A 27,616-nucleotide genomic window follows, 5' to 3' on the forward strand; every position below is an offset into this window, starting at 1 on the left:
GATCTCACTTTGGTTAAGGAGGACCAGTTGAAAATTGACATGAATAGATCACCTTGCATGTAATTTTCATGCCACACATTCATGATTGATCTATGTCATTTAATTATATTGATGTATGTGACCATTGATGGTTTAGTTGTGATAGATACAACAAAGACTGCATTGATCCTATGTCTATATAATTAATGGACGAGATTGTTAAGGAAGTCCTATGACTATGATGACAAATTTTTGAGCTCACTAAAGTTAACACATTTATAAATTTACATATATGATCCAGTGGGAGATTATTAGAATTTTGGGATCATTAATGTAATTATAAATGTCATGTCATCAATTAAATAAGTCAAATATTAATGTGGTCAAATTATGATTAAGGAATTTGGCGTAAGGGCTTAATTGTCATGAATATAAAAGTGTGGATACCACATGTGCAATTTCTAATTTGTTGAGGGGCCAAATTAGAAATATGCAAATAAAGATAATTATAAAAGGGGTTATGGTCCCAATTTGCAGAACGACGCTTAGTTTTGTTCCCCATCGACAAAACTCTCTGGAACCTAAGGAAAATCTGCAAATTGAAGATCTTGACTCCAGATCGACTGCAGATAATGAATCCTGGTATGCTTTCGCAATTCTGATTATTATACATGTGATTTCTTAAGAATTGAGTAGCGTTTAGGGTTTTCTATTAAGATTACTCTATCGATTTTTTCTTACAATTTTAGCATAAGATCCTCTCATAGTTGACTATTTTACCTTGAATTCGTCGTTATTCTAGGTTGCTGAGTCACACTAAAAGGTTCATAGTTCCATTTTTCTTGTCATATTGTGTAACTTCTATTCAATCAATTGTATAAACACATGAAATCTATCAGCCTATAATTTTTGTTGTGTCTTGGTTGAGATTTTGACTCTGGCACACTCTGGAATCTACATAATGATACATTCACATCAGCCATTTGCTTTTGCTTGTGTAGAGCTGCCTGCATGAAAACACGCTTTCTTCGTTTTCTTGTTGGTGCGACCTTCTTGAAGCAATGTTGAAGCTTTTCTATCTAAATATTTATGCAGATGGAGAATTAGCAGACTGAAGGTCGGTGGTTGCTCCTTGTCACTTTGTCACTTTGCTGGTTTTTGATACTCTCTTGTCCCTTTTCTCGTCAGTTAAGGGATTGATTGGCTCTATTCAATTCAAAAGTGGCCTCTGTCTCTTGCAACAGGTAATGGTTTAATTTTCAAGAGTTATCTATTGACTGTTAGTTTGTGCTTAAGCTGCAAAAGAGGCTCCTCTCCAGTTCATATAATGATGGAAATTTTGAATATCAGTAACATGCTATTGTCAACTCCGCCCGTGATGAATTAACTCCATCGTGGCCGGTCTCGAGCCTGGATAAAAAAGAAATGAATGAATTCATTAAACTATTATGTTAATGTTAGGTTGTTTTTCGAAAGGAATATGTTATGGAGTCCGACTGTAACATCTCGATAAGAACTACTATATCTCCATAAGAACTTGGATGTAGTGTTAAATAAGTAAGAATTTTCACACTATAAATTGGATAAGAACAAATATTATAAGTTGGATAAGGACCCTTAGTTTTTGTTTCAATTGGATAGATCAGATGGTTAGGTCTGTCGATGGTAAGATAAATGGGAAGCAAGCATATTATATTTTATAAGAGCATCTTAAGTCAATTATATTTGTCGAATAATTTGACTATAAATGTCTAATCACTTGTTTCTTTATGAATTTATGATCAATAAAAAAACTTCAATAAGGATTGAATTGATTACTTCTAGAATTATTCAATTCAAAGAGTTAAATTTTTAAATTATAAAATAAATAAAGATGTAAAAATTAGAATTGATAGTATTTCACGTTGAATATTATAAATTTATAGTCATGAAAATGAAAGAATATATCGCATCGATAATCTTAGTTCTACTCTTATACAATAAAAATTAAAAGAACACTTTTTATTATTAATTTTTAAAAGATATAGTTTTTAAAAATAATAATTTATTAAATCACATTCATAGATTTTTGTAATATCTAAAACGTGTACGTAATTTCTATATTTACCAAATTAAATAGTCGTTTTCAATTATGTTCTTGCTTTATGAGCCCTTAGATAATGAGTTCATGGGGTGATTCCAAATGTATTATGCTCTATTATTCATCGACTGCTATGATTATTATATAACTCTTTATATAACTTATAAAATTTATATTTAAGGATATAATTACACGATGATGATGTAAAAAATATAATTTAATTTGAAATGTTTATGATGCATCTAAAATCTTCAATAAATCTTATGAATATCAAAATCATTTCCAATTAAGACTATTATTAAATTTTCATTATATATATATAATATTTTGATTTTTTTCTTAAATGTTAAACAATAAAAAATTCTAAAAAATATTTAAAATGATTGTTAAGGGCGTCTCCTGGGCGAAATTGGGTGGGTTGTGACCTCGCCGCCGATTCTACCAAACACCCCTCTCCTCTCCTCGCCGTCGTGGTTTTCGCCGGCGGCGTGAAAACCGATGGCGAAGCGCGAGCTCTCCAACACCATTAAGAACTTAAAGGTGAGACCTCGATATCCTCCTCCTCCATCACCAAGCTCTCTCTCTCTCTCTCTCTCTCTCTCTCTCTCTCTCTACCTCTTTCACATCCCTTCCGCAAAATAATGGGTCTATTTTATCGTGTTCCAGTTCATGCAACGGGCTTCCCTGAAGGATGATAAGATCAAGGAAGTAGAGAAGGACAAGCCCGTGGCAAACTTCGGCGCCGTCCCAGCCCCTGCCAGAAGATGGTGCGTTTCACTATGCAATTTTAGGGTTTTTCCTCGCTTATTATATAAAGTTTTCTTTGCGTATGAATTGATCTTATTAGGCTTGTATTGGAGTGTTTTATCGCTGGGATGCCAAATTATGCTTCTTTATAGGCTTTGTGTTACAGTAGCTGATATATTTATGCTTTTTGATTCTTCACCATCTGGAAGAACCTTACCGTGTATATCTATCCTTTAGGCCTCTTGTTGCAAACTATTCTTTCGTTCATGGGCTTTTCATGGGAATATAGACTTGGCTGCTTCCTGAACTAAGAATCATGAGCATCGATTCTAAGATGGTTGAGTGGGTGATGCTGCATTTCAACTAACATTACAGTAGTTTGATAGTCTTTAGAGGTCATCTTATGGACCATGATCAATAATTGCAATGCAGATCTTTGGTTAAGGGATGGGTAATCACATGTCAGAGCTGCCTTAACAGGGAAAAAAATGGGAAAATTATCCCTTTTCTTCTCCTAATGTGCAAGGCGAAACCCAGTCACAACAATGTTGTGGGTAGAACACGGCAACAACAGCTTCGCCTAAGCGAGGAATTGGCCGGTGGCTGCAGTGGCACCGAGGATTGGTGGTTAATGGCTCCCTTTTTGCTTGACAGTGGCTAGTGATCGACCGATAGCTGTGGGTGCGGGGAAAATGCGACAAGAGAAAAAGGGAGAGAAGAAAGAGAAGGGATGGTCGGTGGTGGCCTCTCTTGGCTCCGACAATGACCAGCGCTCAAGCGATGAGCAGCAACATTGTTGTTGTGTGTTTGCAAGAAGAAAAGAGAGGAATTGAGGGAGAGTGCTAGAGAGAGACAAGGAGAGGGAGATGTTGGCGGGAGGAAGTGGATGGCCGGCGTGGGAGATGGTTTCGGTGGCTCAAGCGTCGGTGAAGAGCAAGAGAGGAGGAAAGATAAGGAAGAAAAGAGGCAGTGTGGTGTAGGTAGATGTGTGGGAAGAGAGTGCATGAGGAGAAAAATACATAATCTCACCAATCCGACTGAACCGGTTTATCCCCATTTAAACTCGGGTATCCCCATTTAAAATTTGGTTCCGCCATAAACTAGCCAAAGCAAATCCAAGGGTAAATACTTTCCCTCCCCATCTCCTCTCCCTCCCATTTTCCCTTTCTCTTTTCCCTTCTCTACCTTTTGCTTCTTTCCTCAAGGGTAAACACCCACTAAAAGCTGTGTTCTCTTCCTCCAACACATCCAATAAGATTGGTGTCGACTTCTCTATACAAATACTTGAGACCTTGCATCTCTCAATGCAGAAAATGATAGTTACATCACCCAGGAATTTTCCCCGTCTGTAAAAACATACTTTATGCTACTTTTAGTTCCTTTGGTCATCTATGATTAGACATTAGACAAGATTGTGGCACCTTGAAGCACCTTGTACTTTTGACTAAACTGGGGCTAGACTTGCCTGTCAGTATTTGATGTCATCTCTTCTTCCCATCTACTATATCTTGCAAGGTTTTGATGGATGAAGTTGAAGTTTTGTTGCAAATAATGGCTAATAATTAACTTATGATGATAGTTTGAGTGGCTCTCAAGGATTCCCATCACACTAATTCATTTACTTAAGCTTTTCATAATTCTTATGTCATTGGATAGAGATGATGTAATCGTTTGGGCATGTTACATTGCTTTTAATAATATCTTGTTGGTTAATGTTGATTTGGTTATTATTGAAGTAATTCTCACTGTTAGTGTATGCTAGTTGTGCTGTCAGAGTTAGTGAAACCACTTGCTATTTAAGTATGGACAAGAGTAGCATATGACTTTAGTTATTTTATAACATGTTTCGTTTATGAAATGGATTGACACAATATAATAGTTGGAGAGTAGAATAGAATAGGAAGAGAATAACACTATCCTTCTTAGTTTGGTTTGCTTTTGTTCATGGAATGGATGCTCTGTTCTCATTCTCATGTGTTCCCATTCCCATGTCTGGTAAAATCAAAATGAAACTATAGGTCATATCAGAATAAATATTTCTGAGTCTGACAAAAGGAATAGCTAAGTATTTATTCTTTTAGTATTCATCAATAATGAAATGATTAAACATGCTTCGCTTTAATATATTTATGCTCCCTAGTCTTCAGGACTTATTATATTTACTTCAGTTCTGAGGCTGGGCTATCCATATTTTTGCTGTACCATCATCCTCTTTATTTAACATTTGAAGATCCACTTCTACTTCATATATCTTCCCACAGCATTGTTATAATGGAAGGTGATCCTCATCCAGGAGCTTTGAAAGGTCGGATGTCCTTTCAGAGTTTCAATCCCTCAATAGATGTGAGTTCCAGTATCTATATAAACATGTTTTCAAGTTCTAGGCCTTTCACCTCCTTGCTTAAAGATTTTTCTCCTTTGCAGAAACTAAATGAAGAGGCTGCAAATACCCAACAAAATGTTGCTTCCGCTTCAAATAGCTATGGAGATTCAGCTAGGTTTTAATCTTGGTCTTTATATTTCATACTTCTCAGTTCTGCATTTGCTATTTTATTTGTCAACTATTACAATGTCTTTTTTCTGCTGTTTCTTTGGTAAAATTATTAATTGCTAGAAGTCTTTGTAAAGCTTCTTTCGATTTATTTGTGTAATGTTCAATCAGAACAAACAGTGCTCAGAATATCTCCATGAACGAATTTTAAGTTTTTTTGTTCATCGGACTTAAGATCGGCATTTGATGGTGCTCATTTTGCTTCTCTATGAATAAAAGAACAGCTTCTTATTTTTTTGCTGGTGCAGAGTAGGTGAAGCCACGGTCATAGGCTCCAGGGAGTCGAGAATAGGAAGATCAAACAATGGTTCCGATGTTGACCTCAAGAGGAAGCAACCTGAAGCAGATAGCGACAACACAACTCCTGAGGAGATGCTTGAAATCTATAGTGACCAAGGTAAACAGTCATCCTCTAACCATAGAACAGGTTCTCATAAGCAACAGAAACGCGGAAAACTTGATTGGAATGTTCTAAGACCCCCTAAAATATAATCAAAAGGGTTAGGTCATACATTCAATTGTACCTGGTTATTTCTCCCCTCTTTGTCATTTGTTATTTTTTCAGAGCAGTTTTATTGTACTCATTGTAACAAAAAATTCAGTAGCAACATGGATCTGACATGGGTGAGCTTTTCTTGAGACAATTTGGATGAGGCAGTAGTTTAAATTGTGTTCAGACATTGTTAAAAACTTAAAATTCTGTTGCGTTCTCATTTGGAAATGTTGTATGGTTTGCTTGAGCATTAAATCTAGCGTTTTAAAGTGTTTTGATCTATTAACATGAATCTATTTGATAAACATGTACAGTAAGCATACTTATTGAAGGATAAAATTGATGGCCATTGGTGGATGGAACATTCTAAACATTCTATGGAGTCTGGAGAGAATTAGATAACTTTTTTAACATAACCAATGTCTTACATTTAGGAACTTGGCTTTAAAATATGAACAAAAAAGTGCCAGATGATACGTTACTAAGAAAACTCCCTTGAATAATATTGTTGTAATCTAGGAAAAGAACTCGATTCTAATACTAGGTAGCAAAATGATGAGATGTGTACATCAATATTGAAGTTAAGAAACTAAAACATCGAGATCAAATTATGTTTGAATAGAGAGAGTTCAGAAAATACCAGTCTGAAGTTACCTTTGCCCAATCAAAAACCTAAAACTAGATGATCCAAATGACCACAATTCAAATATGATATTTGGCAAAAGGTTCTCGTTCTCCTTCATGAGCCATCAGTGAAATACTCTTTTCACTCTTGCACCTTATTACTGCTCAAAATCATCTGTGTGGAGGAGCATAGTTGAACACGACAAACTTTAAGCGGTGGTGCATTCCTTTGTCCATATAATTCTAGATAAAAAAGAAACCAACAGATTCCAATCCATTCAACACCAATCTGATGGGCATTAAACTCCACGGGTTGCATCTGGATTTCAGAGAGGAATTCACACGTGATGACCGTCTTTAAAAGTGTAGTAAACTGTATATGACAATCCATGAAAGCTGCATCCAGCAAAAACATTATTGCGTTAATCAGGATACTGTTATTGCCCTATCGAACATAAAATTGGAAAAATCATATGCCTTTAAAATGTCATTGCACTTAATGGTGAATAAAAGCAATGATCAAGGAATTTATACCAAAAACAGGCTAAACGATGCAAAAAGACCCTCCTGAAGTAATGCTCCATGACCTCCAAAATCTTCTTCATCTACTTTTAGTACATACGTGTAATAGCCATATATAATGCTGGTTGATAGCACCAGAAATCTGCAGAAAGTAGAGATGACTTAAGAGATTCATTAGAACAGAAATAAATATAAGAGAAAAAAAATGAAAAAGAAGAAGAAGAAGAAGCCAATATATCACTCTGTTAGGTGGTTGAGGCATAATTCTATTTGCCTATAGATGTGAAAAAAAAATCCATGTTTCAAGGAATGAAGGAATATGTGCAAGTTAGTAAACCAAATTGAAGCAGTACATTTTACATGGTGTGGACGGATATACTATAATGATTGCCACATCAGTTCCATATAAAGATGTAATCATTGCTATTAACAGGAGTGCACAAAAAAATCAACATATCTGGTCCGAAACTGAAGACCATACTGAACGAACTTGAAGTTGGAGATTTTTAAAGGTTTTTGGGATATAAAATATTATTTTGAGTTCGTGGATGGATTTGGGTTTTGTACAAAAACTGGAAGAAAAAAAAACAACCCCAACTAGTTGGGTATTTAATTATTACATAATACATTTAAGTATAAAATCATATAATATCTAGTCACTACTTATTAAGTAAGATAAATAAATAAATGGCTCATGTATTGATTGTAGCTTACCCACATAGTAAAAGTTCTAAGCTTTTACATAATTTTGCAAGTATAAAATCCAAAAAACAAAATCATTAAAAATCGAAGAAAGAAAAATCTGGTATCCCAAAAAACTCCAAAACCCCAACCCAACATGAAAATTTAAGATTCAGAGTTTTTTTTTTTTTTTTGATAAAATTGCATCCATGTTCGAATTTGGGAACTTTGTTATCCGGCAAGTGACATCAGGATGGGTCAGATTTTTCTTCCTTCCTTGCAACCTACTGGAGTTTCAGCATGGTGAAAGAGCTCCAGCACAGTGGCTGCCCTCATGCACAACAACAGAGTTATCATGTGGAGGAGCTCTCAGGCACATAAGTGAAGCTTGCATAACACCTAGCATGTCGTGATTAGTGAAAGAGCTCACTGTGACATCAAGCTCAAAGAGGAACTCACGCATAATGCTTAGTTTGCTATGGCCAACAGCATAGCTCATTGCGTGCGGGTTGAAGATAAGGGCATTTTTAGTAATTTGCGATTCTCTTCCCCTTTTTCCTTCCTTTAAAAGCAACAAATGAACCTTGCCTTTCTTTTACTAAAATTTCTTACTCTACTTCTCTTCTCAGTTCTAACTCTGTTCCACTTCCTATCCCTCTACAGAAACATACCATTAGACCAGTACAACCAGGCTTTTGACTTGAACCTCTCGGTGACTATCAGAAATTTAAACTAGCAGACCATGGTTGTCAAAATTGGTATTGATATGGGGAATGGATGGTCAAAATAAAAATATTGGTCATATCTTATTGGTAGAACCAATGAAATCAGAATCATTAAGAAAAAACAAAAATTAAATAAAATGGTATCATATTGGAGATAACAAATTGTGCCCAATCATAATAAGGAGGTTTAAATAATAAATACTCTAACAAATAAATTTAGATTAGTAATAAAATATATTATCACAATATTAGTGATGTCATACGATTATCATCATCATGTCATAGAGAAGAGTTTTAAGAGTGTTGGCCTATTATAATGTGAAAGCTAAGAGAGAAAATAGGTTGAGATGGTATGAACATGTTCGAAGGTGATCAATTATTTTTATAGTTAAAAGAGTTCAATTTATTATAAGGGCCAAAGACTAATCAAAGAGAATATTAGCCAATGTGACATTTAATTGACTTGAATATTACAAATGATATATCCTTGCATAGGGTTATTGGAGAGATAAGATTCATACAGCCAATCCTATATAGTTGGATCAAACACGATGACGACGATGATGATGATGCGGAGTTCAGTACCAACATTTGTGAGTACTAGCTGCACCTAAATAACTACTTACTACCCAAAAGCTTTGGGTAGTTATTTTACCACCTGAACGCTACTCATATGTTAAAAAGTGCCCATAACTATGTATCCAACTAAATGGATAAAATATGCAGGTAGACCACAATGTTAAGCAAACCTAAATCTGAACCAAGCCTGATTACAAATAATACTACCGAGCCTGAACCCAATTACAAATGTAATATGACTACCCAAATCTGATGCAATAAGGTTGGGGTACTCACATATATTCGACTATTGGTTATTCGTTACCATCCTTAGAAAAGAGTGAATTTTTTTTTTGGAAAAGGAAGAGTGAACTAAATATCGTTAGATCTACCAAAAATGCTAATAAATGGCTAATAGAGCGAGAACAAAAAAGGTTGCATAGACAAATACAGTAGGAAAGTTGAAATTTTCAATTACAGAAAATCAAAGCAAGTCATTCTGGGGGTGGGCAATGGCAGAACTTACGCAACAATCCAGAAAGCCCCAATCAAAGGTACTGCGCCGCACAACAGCCCGCAGGAAAGACCCAATCCCTGCCGGATCCAATGCAGCGTATCCCCCAAATTATCCTACAACAACAACAAAAAGAAGCACATAGTTCACGATCGATCTAGACCAGATCTGACGAAAGAGCCTAAATTTCACGCGATTAGTAGTTTCTCGAAGCCAAAAGAAGGGAACCATTCGACGGCAAGTCAACCTGGATACCTTATCCCACGAAGCCTCGGGATCGAGCAATTTGAGGAATTTAGAGGATGGAGTATGGCCGTTCTGTAATTCCTGCGAAGAAGCCTTGCTCGATTTCGTCTTCTTCATGGTCAAAGAAAAGATGGCCTTCTCGCCTGGATCGGATCTCCGTGGTATGGCAAGACCCCTAGGGCTTGCTTTCGCTTGACCAGAAGATTCTTCTCGATTGGCGATCTTCTCAAGGAGGCGGTTAGACGACGACGACTACTTCGATCACGTAAAAGTATTTAAATTTATTTATTTATTACTAAATAAACAATATTACGTATAAATTTATCTAAGCCTTTACTAAAATTAACTTCTTTAGTTATCTTTTCTTATTTTAACCATGAAATATCATTTCTGGAATCCGCTACTTAGCGGCCCCATGATCATTTATGAGGATATAAATCGAGAAGCTACAGTTGATCATGACAGAAGAGGATATTATGACAGAAGAGGATATTATCTCGACTTCACTAAGATTTGATCCTTGTTCACTTCAACAATTCTGCTCTGTAGTAACCAATTCAACTATACCCCGAAGACAAATATAAAATATCACATTGAATACGAACAATGCGATTAAACGACCAATTCATCAAAAACTCGTGATACGGTAGGCTGAATCATTATCTTAGCGGGCTAAGAAATTTTCAATCCAATCCAATTCAAAGTGGATTGTTGATTAAGTTGATCAACTTACAGACCTATCAAAAAATTAAATATATATATATATATATTAAAAAGATTTAAAATTTTGCCATTAAAAATTAGTATATATATAATATTAAAAATTTTAAGTTTAGCATTTAACCCATGAACTTACAACATTTTCATTTTAAATGTTAGAATAATCTAAAGACCAACCAAGCCCACAGCAACCTGTGTGTAGGATCATAAGCTCAAACAAGCAAACTCATCTTAAAATGGATTTATAAAATATCAATCTAACTCACTTAAATTATTTAATAGGACAAACTAACCCAACAGACCTAACTCAAATTATTGATTAAGAGTATTTTTTTATTAATTCATATATTTAATTTTTACATTCTAATTAATTTTAGAGATGGACAGTCTAACTTCACGGATTGACTATCAGATAAATCTAAGAAACAAATCTTGACAAGAACGCCCAACGCCATTCATGGTTTGAACTCCGCTGGCATTCAAAAATACTCAACGTGAGATTCGAATCCTCGTTGTATGAAAATCATTCTTATTTCTTACTACCGCACCGTGCCCCAAGAGATAAATACGAGAGTATTTATCAACATGAGAGTGTTTATCAACATGAGATGTTTGATCTATCTGCAAAACTCAATACAAAAATAAGAGAGTATTCTGACTTCATAGGTTTCAAGGAATACAACAAAAGAAAGATGCTTGTGAGAAAGTCAAAACCATCATCAAAAAGGCTAAATCTATACAAAAAAAACAAGAGAGAAAACATAACTAAAAGAAGGCATGTCTCAGCATTTGTTATTTTCATCAATACGTTGCTCTCCTAGCAACTTGTTTACTTACAGCTTCACTGTCAAGTGTATGCTCTACGTGTAGAGTGGGGAAGCTGAGGGCCTGGGATAAGTAGTTTTTCTAGGCACTTCCATACCTCTTGGCCGAGGCCGTTCGCGGTTGTTGTTTTTCGTGCTATGGCTGCTTGATTTGTGTTCTGAACCGACGGTTCGGGCTGGGAACTTTAACATTTTGAATCTCCTCTAGAGCAGAAACCACCTGGTCCATGGTTGGTCTGTTTGCTTCACTGGATAGGCACCAGAGTGCAAGATGGGCAGCATTTTGGGCAGCCTGCAGTGGATACTGTCCTCCCAATCGACTATCCAGGACACGGAAAAACTTTCGCTTGCTTGCTAGTAAAGGCCTTGCCCACTCGACCAGGTGGTGTTGTCCGATAGGACGGTTCCTGTCCAAGGAACGGCATCCAGACAGCATTTCCAGTAGGACAACTCCGAAGCTATAGACATCACTCTTGGGAGTTAAATGACCTGTAAATCAAACAGAAATCTTGAGTCCTCACTAGAATTGCATTGCAAATGATTTTTAGGTAAGAAGATGAAGAAATATAACCTCCTCCGGCCACTACTACTACAAAACAATATCGTAACTATAAATTCTTTTACGATAGATCTGAGTCTAGCATGATACTGCAATCAGCTATCAGAATGCTAATAGATGAAAGGATAACAAGTGCCAGTTTAAAATTAGCAATATGGAATGGTCCTACAGCTATCCATGCTAGATGATGGATCAGTTATTCGGTTCGTTTATTACCCTTTTCTTTATGTTTTGCCATTCCATACGCACGATTCGACTATCCTCGACTGGTAGTAGACTTACATTTCACTAATAAAACCACCTAAAAAGAAATTCAAAATAAATAGTACAGCACCAAATTTTCAAAGCCCTTGAGTGAGCAAGCACTTCAAACAGAACAAGCATTATTCAATGTGAAAAAGAGAATAAGAATGTGAGTTCAAAAAAATGCAGTGGTAACTCAGTATTGTAGAACAACTGACTAAATTATTTAGCTTTGTATCAACGAACAGAAGCTCCAAAGGTTTCGGCCATTTGAATGATGCATCTTTTTATTTGAGACTACTGGAAACTATATCATTTACCTGTTTGAAGGTATTCAGGGGCAGCATATCCATGGGTACCCATGACCCTTGTAGAGACATGGGTATTATCGCCGGTTGGACCATCTTTAGCCAATCCAAAGTCTGAAAGTTTTGCATTGTAGTTCTGTGCATATAGCAGCAGGATTACTTATCAAACAGAATTAGCATCGAATCTATGGCCGAGAAGAAACCATAATATAACTTACTGAGTCCAGAAGAACATTAGAGGCTTTAAAGTCACGATATATGACTTTTGCTTTCTCACTATGTAGAAAAGCAAGTCCTTTAGCCGCCCCGAGAGCAATCTTCATACGGGTGTTCCAAGATAGTGGTTGAAAGTTTGAACTCCCTAATGCAGCATTTCCATGTCATTTTAAATCTCATTAACAATTAATAAGACGGGTGGTGAAATATGTTAATAGTTTGCATGTAGACAAAGAACATACTTCTAAAAAGATGATTCTCCAAGCTGCCGCATTGCATGAACTCATAGACAAGGAGTCGTTGCTCATCCTCCAAGCAATATCCAATTAGCTTTACAAGATTAGGATGAGTTAATTGACCCAAGTAATTAACCTCTGTCTGCAAAACACAAGACCTATTGATCAAAATTAAAGTTAAAATGGAAAGAAAATCATAACCAAATAGACAAAAATGCAAGCACATTAGCAAATACCATGTCAAAGTACCATCTTCAATGCATATATGCTTATCTAAACCTCTAGTTTGATACAAAATCAGAGTAATGGAGATAAAGAAGAAAACAATACTAACCAACCATTCCCTGTGACCTTGGCATCCTTCCTGGTTGAGCTTCTTCACTGCAATGACAATACCAGTTCCAGGCTTGGTTGGTTCATATGTGTGCTCATCAATCCACCCCTTGAAAACTGAACCAAATCCTCCCTCGCCTAAGACACTGTCTGGCCGGAAGTTTCTAGTGGCGGATTTTCAGCTCATTGAAGGTAAAACTCTTTACATTTGATGACTTCAAAATCTCATCCTCGCTCCGAGGGGTTGGAGGCACTGACAATCTGCTGCTAGAACTACTAAACGTGCTGCCCACCCGGCTACCCTGCTTGGAGTTCACCCCTAGAATCCAAATAAGAAGGAATTTTGATCATATTCATTAAGAAAGTATGCAAACAGACCACCAAACAAGTGACAAACAATCAAGACAAACTGCGTCTCGGTAATCATATCCGTAAACAAAGTAATGATCGATTTCAAGTAGCACAACAAGGAATTAATCAAGAGTGTGGTGAAACGATGGATGAACTCGAATTCCCAGCACATGCAAGAAACAGATTTCTTGACGACAAAGTAAGAAAAATAGAGATGATCTAATTCGATCACGCACAACTCACCCAACAGAAGTACATGTCCTTTTATGTACCAAATTGTGTAAGAGGAAACAAATAACTAGCAAAAAATCCCGCAAAGTTGTAGTTTCCACAAAAACTCAGTGTTCGAATCTAAACTGAAAGGGTTAAAAAAAACTACTAAAATTTGAAATCTTATAATTTTGAGATCAGCAGAACAATCAAAGATGTTAAAAAGGAGACAATTTTGGTACCTGAGGCAAAGGCGCTGTGGAAGGACTCTCCGCCTTGATCTTGGACTCCAGCAGCAGCAATTCCCCATCCCAGACCTCCCAGAGCGCAAGCGCGAGTACCAACCACGAAAACAAGGTTTCAGGACCCAAAGGGGGCGAGGGCAAATCGAAAGCCCTGCGGCCCGGAAACCTGACGAGGAAAGGAAGGTAAGGCGATCGAGCTCTGGCGAACAAGGTGGAGGAAGATCACCAAACCAACAGCTGGCTGCCTTTCTCCCAACTCTCCGACTTCGGAGATCGTCGATCGCCCTATCAGGATTAGCAGCTCAATGGAACGGAGTTGAAAAGGGAGGAGAGAAAAGGTCGCAGCTTTTTAGGTTGTCGGAACTTTCCTGGATCTCTCTTTTGGTGGCTCGCTGCCCTTTTAGACCTTCGTGTAGAAATTTTGACCCACACACGAAGCTCGAGCGCTGCTCATCCATGGCGGGCGCGAGGGCGGCGGTCCCACCTACCTATTTTTACGCGGAAGCTTCTTTATGCGGACAAAAGGCTAGGAATAGTATGTTTTGGCTTTTTATTTATTTGATCCTCGTATTTACTTCATTTGTTAATTGTGCTTTTTGCGTTTCTTTACCAATTATAATTGATTTCGTTTGCGGTTGAAAGCGACTCTTTAATGGTATATATATAAAAATTAAAATTTGAAAGGATAAATGTGCAAGATAAAATTAATATCTTCGTGCGGGTATACGTACGAAAATCAAAAGCCCTAAAATGGACGTAATCCACTAACTGTGACGTCATGGAGGCCGGCGACAATTCGTTCTTTGATTGGTCAAAAATAAATTATTTGTATTTAAAATTAACTTTTATTTTTATAAATGGATGACCCATGTTATTAATTTGTATAATAAAAAAATAAATCTGCAACATCCTAAGTCCCCTAAAGTCTATCCCACGGTATAAAAGGCAGTATGAAAAAAAAATAAATTCAAATATACAGATAAAAAATTAATTATTAAAAATATTACAAATAATTTGAATAATAGATTGTATTGTATGTTTAATGGATAAAGCTATACATATAAATGCATTATTTCTCCTAAATTAACTTATAGTTTTAAATTTTAATTATTAAAAAAACATTAACTATTTATTTGCTTTTTGTGCAATAAATAATGGTTTTACATATGCTTTACTATAAATTATTTATTTAAATTTTAAATATTTTCGTCCAACATAAATTATTTTTAAAAAAAAATTAAATAATTTTGTCTTTATTTGCTGAACAAGAACTTCATTAATTAGATTACTTATAAGTATTGATCACTCTAAACACTAATTCTCCCATATTCACATGCTCCTCTACTCTCTTTTTCCACGTTTCCCATGCTCTCCTTTTCCACGTTTCACATGTTTTAAAGAATCCTAAGCTCCTTTCCAAAGTCAATTATTTTTTATGTACGTATTGATATATCAATCATTTTAAATTATAAAAAAATTATAAAATTTTAAAGATGCCTTTAGTTCAAATTATCATATATAATTTTAATTATATAATTACCTAATGATCACATAAATTAAAATTATAAAGTATAAAATATAATTTAATATTGTATGATTTAACATACTCATTTGAAGAAAATAAAACATAATCAATTTAACATTTACTCTATTACTCTTGATTCAAATAAATTAAATTAAATTAAAAATATTAATATTAATAATATTAATGATGATAATAAATTGATAATATATAAAAAATAAATATAATTTATTTATAATTTTTTAAATTTAAAATAAATTTATATATTTTTAATAAAATAATTCATTAAATTAATAAATATAATTTATTAATTTTATTTTTTTAAATTTAAAATAAATCTATATATATATTAATAAAATAATTCATTAAAAAAATTATTTTAATAACATAATTTATTAAATTAATAAATATAATTCATTAATTTTATTTCAATAAAATGATTTATTAAAATAATTATTTTAATAAAATAATTCATTAAATTAATAAATATAATTCATTAATTTTATTTTTAAAAAATTAAAATAAATATATATTTTTAATAAAATAATTTATTAAAATAATTATTTTAATAAAATAATTCATTAAATTAATAAATATAATCTAGTAATTTTATTTTTTAAAATTTAAAATAAATTATCTTTTTTAAATTTATAAGTATATAAATTAAATATATTGAATTAAATAACTCGATTTCAATTAAATTTTATGATATATTTCAATTAACTCAGTTTTAAAATCAAAAGATAATCATGAAAAAAAATTTCATTAATCTCGTAGAAAATCTTAGACTGCAAAGATAATTATATTCCCGAATTATAACCCGGCCCATTTATTGATGTGGCAGTAATACTGCATTACTTGAGAATCGATCATAATCTAAACCAAACAAGATTATCAATGTTGATAACCTTAGACAGATAACTAAGATTATCAATAGTAACTACCAACCAAACGCCCCCTAAATAATAGATATCTTCAGAACAACTCTATAACTATTTCATTGTACCCAAAAGAAAAGGAGAAAAGGCAAACCACTTGGACAAGTCATTTCTAAAGACAAGAAAGAAACCTAGATTTAAAATAAGCTATAGATATCATAGTGTTTCAAAAAGAAAACAAGGAACTGAGAACTAGGTACAGATTTATGAACACAATGAGTTGTGGAATAATTTTCTTCCGAAGAGATATCAGTTTGGTTTCTTTACATCAGCATCTTGATCTTGACTATGGGGCTTGTCGTCAACTTTGTCTCCTTCCATGACTCTTTTCAATTCTTCTTGATACCCTTCTATAAAAGCTTTCAGTGCATCTCTGTATGCTGATGCACGAGTCATATATATCTGCTGTAGAGCGGGTCTTAGGGTCTCCATTCCACCTCTAGCTGCAACAGCAAGATCTTCCAACATGGAAGGTTCTTCTTTCTTGTCAGATCGAGTACTTTGTCGATCGAATTCGTTATCATCAGCCCTGTTCTTTTTGTAATCATTTGGCCTAAGATCAGGGCCAATGTCCCGCACCCAACTGGCAGCATAAAGCCTAGTTGCTTCCTTCAAAACATACCAGCGCTCTGTCCATGTGAGCTTCCTACGTTTCTTGATATGTGGGGGATCAGGAAGAGATGAAGGGAAAGCGATTTCCTTCAAATCATACCGAACGTAATCATACAGTTTCCGACATACCACCTTGAGCTTCATCCTGGTAATCAGCCCTGTCAATTAAAATTAAGATGAGCAGCATCATCCTAGATTCAATTGAAGACAAAATATTCAGAAATGCCTTGCACTGATTCATTTTAATACATTGACATAATAAGATACAAGCAAACAAGAATCTAAAATTCATGAGTTAGGAAGAACATCACTGAATTTTGTTATCTAAATCCAATCCTTGTCCCAAGAATAGATGCCAGCAGTCAATAAGCTCAATAATTAGCCAATTTTGGCCAAAATTGACAGAAGGGTGCTTTCAAAATTTTTTTTTTAAATTTGAATCGGACAGAAAGTTCAGGGATATCAAAAAAGTCTGATTCACCCAAAAAATTGGAGAACTTGAAAAATCAATCAAATCCAGTCCAATAAGGGAACCGAATGAACCATATTTTCAATTAATAAAGTTCCATGAAGCAAGTAAATGAGATTGATTGCAAATAACTGGTTCAAGTTCAAAGTACAAATACAATGTTAACCTAACCCTACGTTTCTCTCTCCATTGGCCCTGTTTTAGCCATTTTGGTGCCACACTCTATCTCCCCAACCATCTGTTCACCTGTCTTCCAATCTAGCAATTTGCCAATTGTCATATCTCCAACTAGCAAAGAACAATGAGAGTCATTTGATGATCATCTATAGTAGTGGTCTATGAGTATACAATGGCTAACTGTGCAGATGAACTGACCGCAGTGGCGCAACAAGTCGCAATTACGAAAGAAACATCAATATTGTAAGCTGTGCTCTCTGATCAATGACGATCCCTCTGATTGTGTAGATATTGCAAATAATTTCCTTGTAGATATCTATGTTGTTGAAGACTAAATCAATCTAACATGCATACAGGTAGAGTGAACTATTAAAGATTTAATTATATACATTTTTTCCACTATTCAACATGGCATCAGAGCAACTCTAGCATCCTGTCACTCTTCTTCGACATCGCCAAAAGCCTCTGACACTGGTAAGCTTCACAGATCAGTGTGTCTCACTACTATTCTCTCTCGGAATCCCCAGTCCATTCATCAAGGTCTAGCTCAGGCACCCACAAAGATGACATCCTATAAAAAAAATCACTAAATCCTCCTCCAGACAACCCTGAGTTATCTTATCTAAATTCGCTTTACCTCTCTTGATGGGAAACAATCCATGATCGAATCAAGCATAAGAAAGGAAACAAATTTCAATAGGTAGCGCGTGGAAGATCACTTTGCAATAATTCTCTATCAATCTTTTACTCAAAAAACCATAATCGAATAAAAAAACATAAGATAAAGAGCAAACCATATACACTTTCCTTTTTGCCCTCGACAGAATGATTTGGTCGGTTCTACCGGAGTGGCTTCTGCCCTCGCTGAAACCCGCCAACCCTAGGAGAGGAGAGGAGAGGCTCGTGGGGAGGGCAAGGAAGAGATCGAGGGAGAAGAGTTCGATCGAGGAATCTAGAAGAGGGGGCAGCAGCACACGAGAGAAGAGACCAGAGGGGAACACTCACTGGAGAGAGCTAGCAGCTCCAACCAACTCAAGTTGTAACCTAATTACAACCTTGAACCGAACCGCATTTAAATATGGTTCGATACCGATTCAGTCCAAACTCTTTCAATTGGACCCAACCTTTTAAGTCATTAAAATCAAGTTTAACTTTAACACGCATGAAAAGATGAAACATAATCAATTTAATATTTATTATATTATTCTTAATTTAATTTATTTTTAAAATAAATTAAATTAAATTAATAATATTAATATTATTAATAATATATAAAAAATAAATATAATTTTTTAAATTTAATAAATTTATATATTTTTAATAAAATAATTTATTAAAATAATTATTTTAATAAAAATATGTTATTAAATTAATAAAAATAATTCATTAATTTTATTTTTTAAAATTTAAAATAAATAAATATATATTTTTAAAAAATAATTTATTGAAATAATTATTTTAATAAAATAATTTATTAAATTAATAAATATAATTCAATAATTTTATTTTTTAAAATTTAAAATAAATTATCTCTTTTAAATTTATAAATATTTAAATTAAAATTAATTAATTTGATTTCAATTAGATTTTAACTATTTCAATTAATTCAATTTTAAAATCGAAATATAATCATAAAAAATTTTTTTATTAACATCTAAAATCATTAAAAATCTTAAACGGTCACAAAGGTATGGATTAAAACTCATTTGTTAAACTAACAGTAATACTATACTACTTGAAAATCAATTCTAACCTGAATTGATAATCTTAAATAGATAATCAAAATTATTAACAATAACTCCCAATCAAATGATCCCTTAAAATTAAACCAAGTTTACATTAAAATTCAAATTGATATCGACAACGTTGCACACTAATCTTAATCGATCAAATTGATTCACTCCAGCGTGAGCCAAACAAACCACAATGATCCTACACTAATATACTAATACATTGTTTGACCATACAATATATAATAATTATTTTTATCACTTAATCTCCTCCTAAATAATTATTTTCAGCGGATTTATAGTTTCATGGACGACTCTCTAAAATTGTTTTGAAAATGAAAACGTATGAGGATGATTATCTTAGTTTAAGTTGGAGGAGAGAGAGATGCTTGATAGCATTATTTTTTTTCACATTACTTAATTCTAAATCGAGTCAATCTCACTCACTCAAGAAGCCATCAAAGGATCTAACTAAAACAAATCCTAAATAAATAATTAAGTAGGATTACCTCAACATAATAACTGTTTTTTTTTTTTGCAAGATTACACTAATTAACTTTATGATCAATAATAACACACTAAATAATGATTAAAAATACAACATTCTTTCTTCCTCACAAAGGCTTATCGATAAACTTCACTCACATAAGCTTAGATACGATACATGGAACCTTCAGATTACCATTCCTGATGAAGTCAGATTTTGTAACAAAAATCTCGGCAACAATTTTGAAGATCTTTACCAATTGACCTTGTTGGCCCCCTTAGAATTGCAACTTGTGATTCAAAGTGAATTTTCCTCAATCAGACTCGATCCTCACTCAACTTAGCCATCGGCAACATTCTCTTCGCAGTGCAGTGCCTGATACTGTGGCACACTGCCTTGTCGGATGGACGACACACAGTGTCTCCAAATCATAAAACTAATGGGTAAAGGAGACTAAAAGCATCTGATCTTTCTAAAAGCTTTTGAAGTCCACACCAGAGTTTTTTTAGATCACATATCAAAAATCTTATATCTGGGGTATGATAGAAAGTCCACATCAGTCATTTTTTACTAATAAAAAAACATAAATCAAAAAAATTGAATCAAATGAAAAGATACAGAAAGGATACTTCCTTATCTTACTTTTATCCTATAGAGAAAAAAAAAACTGAGGAACATGCAACATGAAGAGACAGCAGATGTCCCAGCTCCAGCGTATTAAAAAAGCTCTATAGACAAGTAACTACTAGTTAACCTCGAGTAAGTGAACTTGAAACATGGTACTAGATAATTCCTGGAACAACATAATAATGCATGAATAAATGTACCGACTAGGACTTGCACTAAACCTACTTTCTTTCCTGGATGTGGTAAAAGAAGGCACCACGAACAAAGTTGTATCCCCTCCACACCTCTGCACAGCTAATCGCTTGTTACCTTATAGGCATGGCCACAGCAGATGCAGTTTTAAAAAAAAAAAACTTAATAAATCAGCTCAAAAATGGAACTATACTCCTTTGCCGTACTTGACATACAAATACACCAAGGCATTACCAAAATGTTGAGACGAACTTACGAACTATTTGAGCAGAATTGCGCGCACATCTATTTCCAGAAAGGAAAGCCTCATCTGTCAATATACCTTTTAATCTATCTTCTATGTATTGATAGCATGAGGTGCTTCCCGATAATTTGTAAGATCTTTGTATATCCACAAGCAGCAAAAAAACACTTAGTTCCTTATGCCCCTTTATGATAATAAAAAAATTCCCCAGCACCCCAAATGGCCAAGCTGACCAATTGCGGAAGCAGCCTGCATTTGCACTGATGTTCTACAAAGAGCCCCAGAAAAAACAACTGTGGTTAACAGTTTTAGAAGCTTATAAAATTATGAAGCAATGGGAGAAACCTCGTGTGAACCTTTGACTGACCAAAGAACCCCCAAATACCACAAAAGGTTGCAAGCTTAAAAAGAAACTTCAAGATTGATATATTAAAATTACATCACCCGTGAAGCAAGGGATTATCCAATGACCTGTCAAAACCAAATGGCACATTGGTCAGTGCATAAACAGAGTTTGTGACTTTGTTCTAAACACAATAAAGAACTGCATATGAAACTTACCACGTATCCTTCATCTTCTGGCAGCAAAATCACAACTTCAGACATGGAATGTATGTTCCAGAGGGAAGTCGGTATAACCGCACTAGTGCCCAAGTCGCAAATATAAAGAAAGAGAAGACTGTTGACTAACCAAACGAAATGATGACTAGGCCATGCACCAGATGTTCACTTTAATCCAGGTACTAGTAGGAAGTTCACACCAAAACAAATAACAAAGTGAAAATGAAAGCCTAAAATCTCAGAGTACTTAAACAGTACTATCTTCCATTAGCTACATTATGCATGTTTGCAGAATAGATATTGATCTGGAGCAGCATCCATATGCAATGGTTGCAACAGTAGTATGCTGAAGAAGCCATTTCCGATCATTCAATTGGTTTGCATCGATTCTGAGTGATACTTATCCAAATCAGCATCAAGTGCAGCAGCAGAAACTGGTTCACCACGACCTTTACCTCGTCCACGTCCCCGACCTCTTCCACGGCCACCAGCTCGTGGCCATCCTGCAGGACCCCTAATTGATCCACTGCAGCAATACATAAACAAGTTATCAAAGACATAGTTATATATATTAAGTGGAATGTGACAAAATTTTAGGAAATAGAACGCATTAGATTTGGTAGATGCACATAATATTAGCTCATTAAGGCAGCAGAGTTAGATCAAGACAACTTACACTCCCGATTTGTGCAAAGGCAAGAAAACTAGACACATGAGCAACTAATTTCATCCACATATAATATCCATTTTTTTATCGTAGAAAAAAATATAGTAATTATTAATTTACATTTTCCTAGGACCTAAAACTCTAGCACAGATGATAGTAGTATCTACATGATATTATGTGTTGAATTGAGTAAACTCTGAAATATACCATATTGCCATACTTCAATGATATACAGCATTGATAACATAAGAAAGAACGAAAGCGAAAAAAAATGATACAATAATACAATAGAGAGAATAATCAGGACCCAATCAGAAATAGGACACCATAACAAATATAAATATATGGAATCTGACATCTTTAATCAAAGTCAATCTAACACAGATAGCAAATAGATTCTCACGCACACAGCAACAAAGAAAAATACAAACATCCATACACTTTGGCCAGCACAATTGGCTAGAACAAAAGTTTACATGATTGCATTAACGTATGACACACAACTATAGAATAAATGGAATCTGACAACTTTAAGGTATGGATCATATATACATATAAGAAATAGATGCTTGATGTAAGACGACGAGTAGAAAACTAAAAATAGAAATGCATTTTCACCAAAAAAAAATTGGCTATTAAGAAAGTCTAAAATGATTGCACCAACTGATGTAGAAAACATGTACCAAAAAGAAACAGGTAAAAGTATAAATTCCAATGATGAACAATAAGAACATAACCAAATAAACAATCACAATTAACTGGCATGCATCTCTAAGGCAATACAAAGTCAACCTTCTTAAACCACCAATAGGATTTCCCATGATGCCGTTGGAGGGTTGAGGAACAACAGCTGGTGTTGGAATATTTGTCCCAATAATTTCTATCTTCATTGGTTTTCCATCAAGCAGCACATTGTTGTACCTTTTTACAGCTGCCAAAGCATCAGTTCGCTTTGCAAAAACTACTTCAGCCGTTCCCTTCAATTATTTAGTTAAGAGATTAAGATGAGGACATAAAATATATATAAGGCACTAAAAAACCACAATCTCGCTGAGTAACTACCTTAGACCTTCCACTTCTATCATAATTAATAGAATAGCGCTTGAGATCCCCAACCTCTGAAAAAAGTTCCTGGAAAATCAAATATCATTGTAAGCACTGGCAAAACAAAGATAGCTAGTCAAAGACAACAGAAAAATAAAACAAAAATCACACGAATACATGGAAGAAATAGTAATAGTATTCCGTACACACATTCAGAAATATATTAATATATAATTTTACACCAAAAAAGATATTAGATCAAATAAGAAAATTTAGTAAGAACTACCAGTGATATGATCACCAATAAAAATGTTAATATAGATACAAGCATCTTCTTTGAACCACAATGATTAACTTATGAGTATTATGAAACAAACATAGAGACAAAGCTGCCATATATGATCATATGAAGATCAGAGCTAAAAATGAGAAGTGTGTTGCATGTGTGCATGCTCTTAGAAGCAGCTGCAAAGTTCATTAAAGTAATTTAATGAGTTCAATACAGAATTTGCTTGCAAATTTTGCAAAATTTGATGCTTGGGACTTAGAAAAGCAATATTTAAAATAACAAGTCGAACAGAAGATTTCGACTATAAACTAAAAAAAGTGTTGCATAATTTAATTCCAATTTCGGATTGTTTCTTCTTTCTTACTTTTTTGTAACATCTTATTATTAAGTTCAGGGTTACTAAATTTCAGTCCTCTCTCTCTTAAAGAAATATTTGTTTACAAGAATTGCGAAAAACCTAGATAGAAACACTAGTAAAATACACTCATTGTATAAATTCTGTAATAGAATGAACAGATCCACTCGATAATATAAATTCCGTATTACTAGTAGGAGAGAAGAAGGCATTAAAAAACCGACCCTTTTCCTTTTAAAAAATCAACATGTGCTAGATTTCCGGCTCAAAATACCAAGTACAGAGATCAAGAAATTACAAGAAAAAAATATTAAATGTGGAAGAAGAGAACCTTGATGTCCTCGTTCGAGACCCCATATTCCAGATTCGAAATATATAGCTTTGTCCCGGTCTCGATGGAGGATGCCTTCGCCGTTGGAACAGGAAACCCGCCTGCCGGAGCCGCCGAGTACATGTCGTGCTGCCACGCCGATTCAGGAGCCTGGGATCGCAGATCAAGTGAGAAACCCACGGACGGTTCCATCGGATCGGAAGGGAACACTGATCCGGCAGCTGGGGGAAAATCTACGCGCATACCTTCCCAACAGAGTAGGGGGCGGATCGGTTAGCCGCTCGGTTGGGTAAGCGGCGGGAAGGACCAGGGCCGGAGCCACGGCCCCGTCCACGGCCTCCACCGTTAGTCTTCTTGTTGTTTTTGATGATGTCGTCGAGGGACATGTCAAGGGCGCTCGACATCTTCGATGATCCACAAGAAGCGGCGGCGGCGGCAGACTCTCCCAGAGTGGATCTCAGAAGACGAAGTGGTGAGAAGCGACTGGTAGAGGAGGGGAGGCGGCGGCGAAGAGGGCAGGTAGGGTTTCGAGAAAAGTGGGGAATCGAAAGCCTATTGAATTGCCCAGTTAAGGTACTTCATCAAGTCCGCATTCAACCCGATTGATTTTAGGTCAAAGTCAAATTTGCGACCCACCGATATATATTTATATATTGTAAAAAAAATTATTTTTTTAAAAAATTAAGATATCGCTTATATTGCTTATCTAAAAAATACTCTAATTTTAAATTATAACCGCTACTATAACATATTAAAATAAATTAAATAATATTTTTAATTTATTATTGATCAAAATTGATTTCATAAATTATACATATTCCTCTTATAAATAAATAAATCAATAAGAAGAACCATGTGAGAAAGAAAATTGAATACCCCAAGACATAGTTGAGTTGGTTACGATCCAGACAACTCATCATTTCCTATTTTAATACTTGTCTCATTACGTTCAATATTGTTAAACTTAAATTTCAATAGAATTACAAAAGTGAATAAAAATTTAAATCTCAACAAAATCGAGACAATCTCATCCTCCATCGTATATCAACTGCAACTTCTCAATTTACCTCTTATAAATAAATAAATAAATGAGAAGAACCATGTGATCTTGAGAAAGAAAATTGAATGTGAGTTGGTTACGATAGAATAAAATTGTAGAAGTGAATAAAAATTTAAATCTCGCCAAAATCGAAATAATACCATCCTCCATTGTGATCAACTGCAACTTCTCAATTTACTTCCTCATAAATGTATCGATCGTGTACAATCGGATAGCAAATTTCACCTTTTACAGAAGTTACATAGAAAGAAAATTGAAACAAAAATAAAATCTATATGACCACAACTTAAAACTCATTCATCTGTGACATCCTATTTCATAGAAAAAGGAGGCATTTTGGTCAAGCGTCAAGAGTAAAACCATTAATGAAAGTAACTACATTTGTTGCCATACAACAAAATGTCACATACCATTAGCTTTCAGACACAAGAACATGATTAGATGCTAATGCCATGAGTGCCCACGTACAAAATAGATAACAGCAAAATCAAAACGGAAAGAGACTTTGAATAGTTTCTATTTAGTAATGCCAACCACAAGCTCACATGATATCTAGGGAACCAACCTTCCCTTGGAGTTATGAATATTCCAGCAGAACCACACCAAATAATAGAGAACAAGCTGACAGCGTAAACTAGAGGAACACAGCCATATGCTCAATTCGCACGCCCTCTTATGACATCGAGGCCCATCTCAGTAGGATCAGTTGCTTGTAACTCCACCTGGATGCCATCCAGCTCTCTCTTGAACCTCTCTTTTGAGCTTGCATAAAGCATCTTGCTTCTCACCCTTGATGTGTCGGGGGACCTTTAGTATTAAACAGAAGGAAAAGGTGAAGTTGATGTCTGAGTTAAGCCAACTAAAAAGAAGAATAAAAAGTTTACCATGCGATGAAAAAAATTTTGCTCTTCTGGCAATTCTCTTCAGTCACAAAGTCAAAATCATATATAGCGTATCTACATTCATTTGCAGGAAGGCTGGCAGTAAAGTCATCATAGGTCAAGTTGGGTTCGCCAAGCTTCTCTACAAGAACCTCCTTCTGCTTCTCATCAATCTTATAGATTATGAATCGGTAAGTACGCTTTGCTTTCAGGTCCAAGAACTTCAACTTGCAGTCATCATTCACTGCCATTCCTGATACTGCATTGGCCTGCCGTATCAAAATGCAAAAAGTCATATTAGCAAATGCATTCATCAACAGGCATACCTTAATCCTGGGGTGAGGAGAAGGATCAATACACAGTGGTTGATTAAGTCTAGTATACACAGATTAGTTTGTTTACTCAATACAAGTGTGACCAAGGGACCATCGTTCTCATATTTATGAGGGAGACAACATTACTAATAAGTGTGTTAGTTGTTACCTCGCATCCAATGGAAATTTTGTTCCATCAACGAAACCTCTAGGAACATAAGCCCCTGTTAAACTCAAACAAAATTGCAGGTATATCTTAACCAGGTTGATAAAGCACATGTTGAATATTATGAACTATGGATTCATTGACAGAGATTCAGTAGCATAAGCAATGTAACTTCATAAGCCATCCCCTATGTAGACCAAAGAAAAAAAGCACACAACAAAAAGAACAAAATTGACAAAGGAAAAGCATAGTCCTTTTCATAGAATCTGCTAATATGAACGAATAAGACATGAGAAATGAACCTCCTCGATCCCTATTTAAAAAATTTTTGCACAATAAAATAATCTATCAGATCCACGAATTGAACCATGACCATGAGCAAAATGAATATATCCAAAGAACAGAATGAGAAAACACCCATGACCTCAACCAGTTTGAAGGATCCCAAATTTTAACCATTCAATTAACCTAAGCAGCAGCTATGGAGAATGAGGGTGAAGTCACTAAAATATAGCTCCACGAGTCAACCGCCTCAAAATAAGCAGCATGTTTCACATCCAAACCCTAGCCAAACGAAGTCAAACAGACCTGACCAGCTAAACGCGAAATCAGATCCCAAATTCAGGAAATGAGCAACTAAAGCACGATCGGACACGGGCGAGATGACAAAGCAGAGCAGATTGGTCGATCACAAGAAGAAGCGTAAATCGCAGGAACCCTAGCGTCGAAGTGATCGAAGAAAGAAGCGGAGAGGGTACCATTTCGCTGACGTCGGCGGCAAGGCGAGGGCGATCGAAGCGGAGAGACCGGCGGAGGAAAAGCGTGGCGCGGGGCTCCGATATCAGAGAAAGGCGGTGCCGGTGAGGTAGATAAAGAGGAAAGGAAAGCAGCGTGTGAGGACGACGGTGGAGGTGCTCATATTCCCTTCCTCCTTTCCCACTTTTAACGGCCGTCACGGAGGCACCGACGCACTCGAGCTTCGTCC

At 35.1% G+C, this 27,616-nt stretch overlaps 5 protein-coding genes and 1 pseudogene across 7 annotated transcripts; 1 reads left to right on the top strand and 5 right to left on the bottom strand.

Moving 5' to 3' along the window:
- The first annotated feature begins 2,450 nt into the window (after positions 1-2,450).
- LOC141811957 (uncharacterized) lies at positions 2,451-6,001 on the top strand. Its single transcript, XM_074700042.1, has 5 exons — positions 2,451-2,599; positions 2,726-2,826; positions 5,068-5,149; positions 5,231-5,304; positions 5,606-6,001. The coding sequence occupies exons 1-5, from the start codon at positions 2,558-2,560 to the stop codon at positions 5,847-5,849; spliced, it is 543 nt and encodes a 180-aa protein (XP_074556143.1). The 5' UTR covers positions 2,451-2,557; the 3' UTR covers positions 5,850-6,001.
- Positions 6,002-6,327: 326 nt separating this feature from the next.
- On the bottom strand, positions 6,328-9,973 carry LOC141811785 (uncharacterized). Its single transcript, XM_074699841.1, has 4 exons — positions 9,730-9,973; positions 9,487-9,590; positions 7,009-7,138; positions 6,328-6,870 (listed from the first exon to the last, which is right to left on the bottom strand). The coding sequence occupies exons 1-4, from the start codon at positions 9,835-9,837 to the stop codon at positions 6,832-6,834; spliced, it is 381 nt and encodes a 126-aa protein (XP_074555942.1). The 5' UTR covers positions 9,838-9,973; the 3' UTR covers positions 6,328-6,831.
- A 1,101-nt stretch (positions 9,974-11,074) lies between these two features.
- On the bottom strand, positions 11,075-14,423 carry LOC141811439 (receptor-like cytoplasmic kinase 176; annotated as a pseudogene).
- A 2,078-nt stretch (positions 14,424-16,501) lies between these two features.
- LOC141811790 (uncharacterized) lies at positions 16,502-18,680 on the bottom strand. Its single transcript, XM_074699845.1, has 2 exons — positions 18,478-18,680; positions 16,502-17,195 (listed from the first exon to the last, which is right to left on the bottom strand). The coding sequence occupies exon 2, from the start codon at positions 17,179-17,181 to the stop codon at positions 16,675-16,677; it is 507 nt and encodes a 168-aa protein (XP_074555946.1). The 5' UTR covers positions 17,182-17,195; positions 18,478-18,680; the 3' UTR covers positions 16,502-16,674.
- A 2,947-nt stretch (positions 18,681-21,627) lies between these two features.
- LOC141848750 (THO complex subunit 4B-like) lies at positions 21,628-24,754 on the bottom strand. Of its 2 annotated transcripts, none has more exons than XM_074699432.1 (5): positions 24,456-24,754; positions 24,211-24,360; positions 23,254-23,322; positions 22,984-23,168; positions 21,628-22,038 (listed from the first exon to the last, which is right to left on the bottom strand). In XM_074699432.1, the coding sequence occupies exons 1-5, from the start codon at positions 24,612-24,614 to the stop codon at positions 21,894-21,896; spliced, it is 708 nt and encodes a 235-aa protein (XP_074555533.1). In that variant the 5' UTR covers positions 24,615-24,754; the 3' UTR covers positions 21,628-21,893. The 2 variants fall into 2 exon arrangements, with proteins under 2 accessions (XP_074555533.1, XP_074592907.1); XM_074736806.1 differs by having other exon boundaries at positions 21,628-22,050.
- Positions 24,755-25,771: 1,017 nt separating this feature from the next.
- LOC141848633 (actin-depolymerizing factor 7-like) lies at positions 25,772-27,525 on the bottom strand. Of its 2 annotated transcripts, XM_074736682.1 has the most exons (3): positions 27,390-27,525; positions 26,155-26,420; positions 25,772-26,077 (listed from the first exon to the last, which is right to left on the bottom strand). In XM_074736682.1, the coding sequence occupies exons 1-3, from the start codon at positions 27,390-27,392 to the stop codon at positions 25,927-25,929; spliced, it is 420 nt and encodes a 139-aa protein (XP_074592783.1). In that variant the 5' UTR covers positions 27,393-27,525; the 3' UTR covers positions 25,772-25,926. The 2 variants fall into 2 exon arrangements, with proteins under 2 accessions (XP_074592783.1, XP_074592782.1); XM_074736681.1 differs by lacking the exon at positions 27,390-27,525 and having other exon boundaries at positions 26,155-26,462.
- Positions 27,526-27,616: the final 91 nt, after the last annotated feature.

Source organism: Curcuma longa, chromosome 17 (assembly GCF_044706935.1).
Source record: "Curcuma longa cultivar G26 ecotype Majalengka, Jawa Barat chromosome 17, ITB_CL_G26_1.1, whole genome shotgun sequence".
Taxonomy (NCBI): Eukaryota; Viridiplantae; Streptophyta; class Magnoliopsida; order Zingiberales; family Zingiberaceae; genus Curcuma; species Curcuma longa.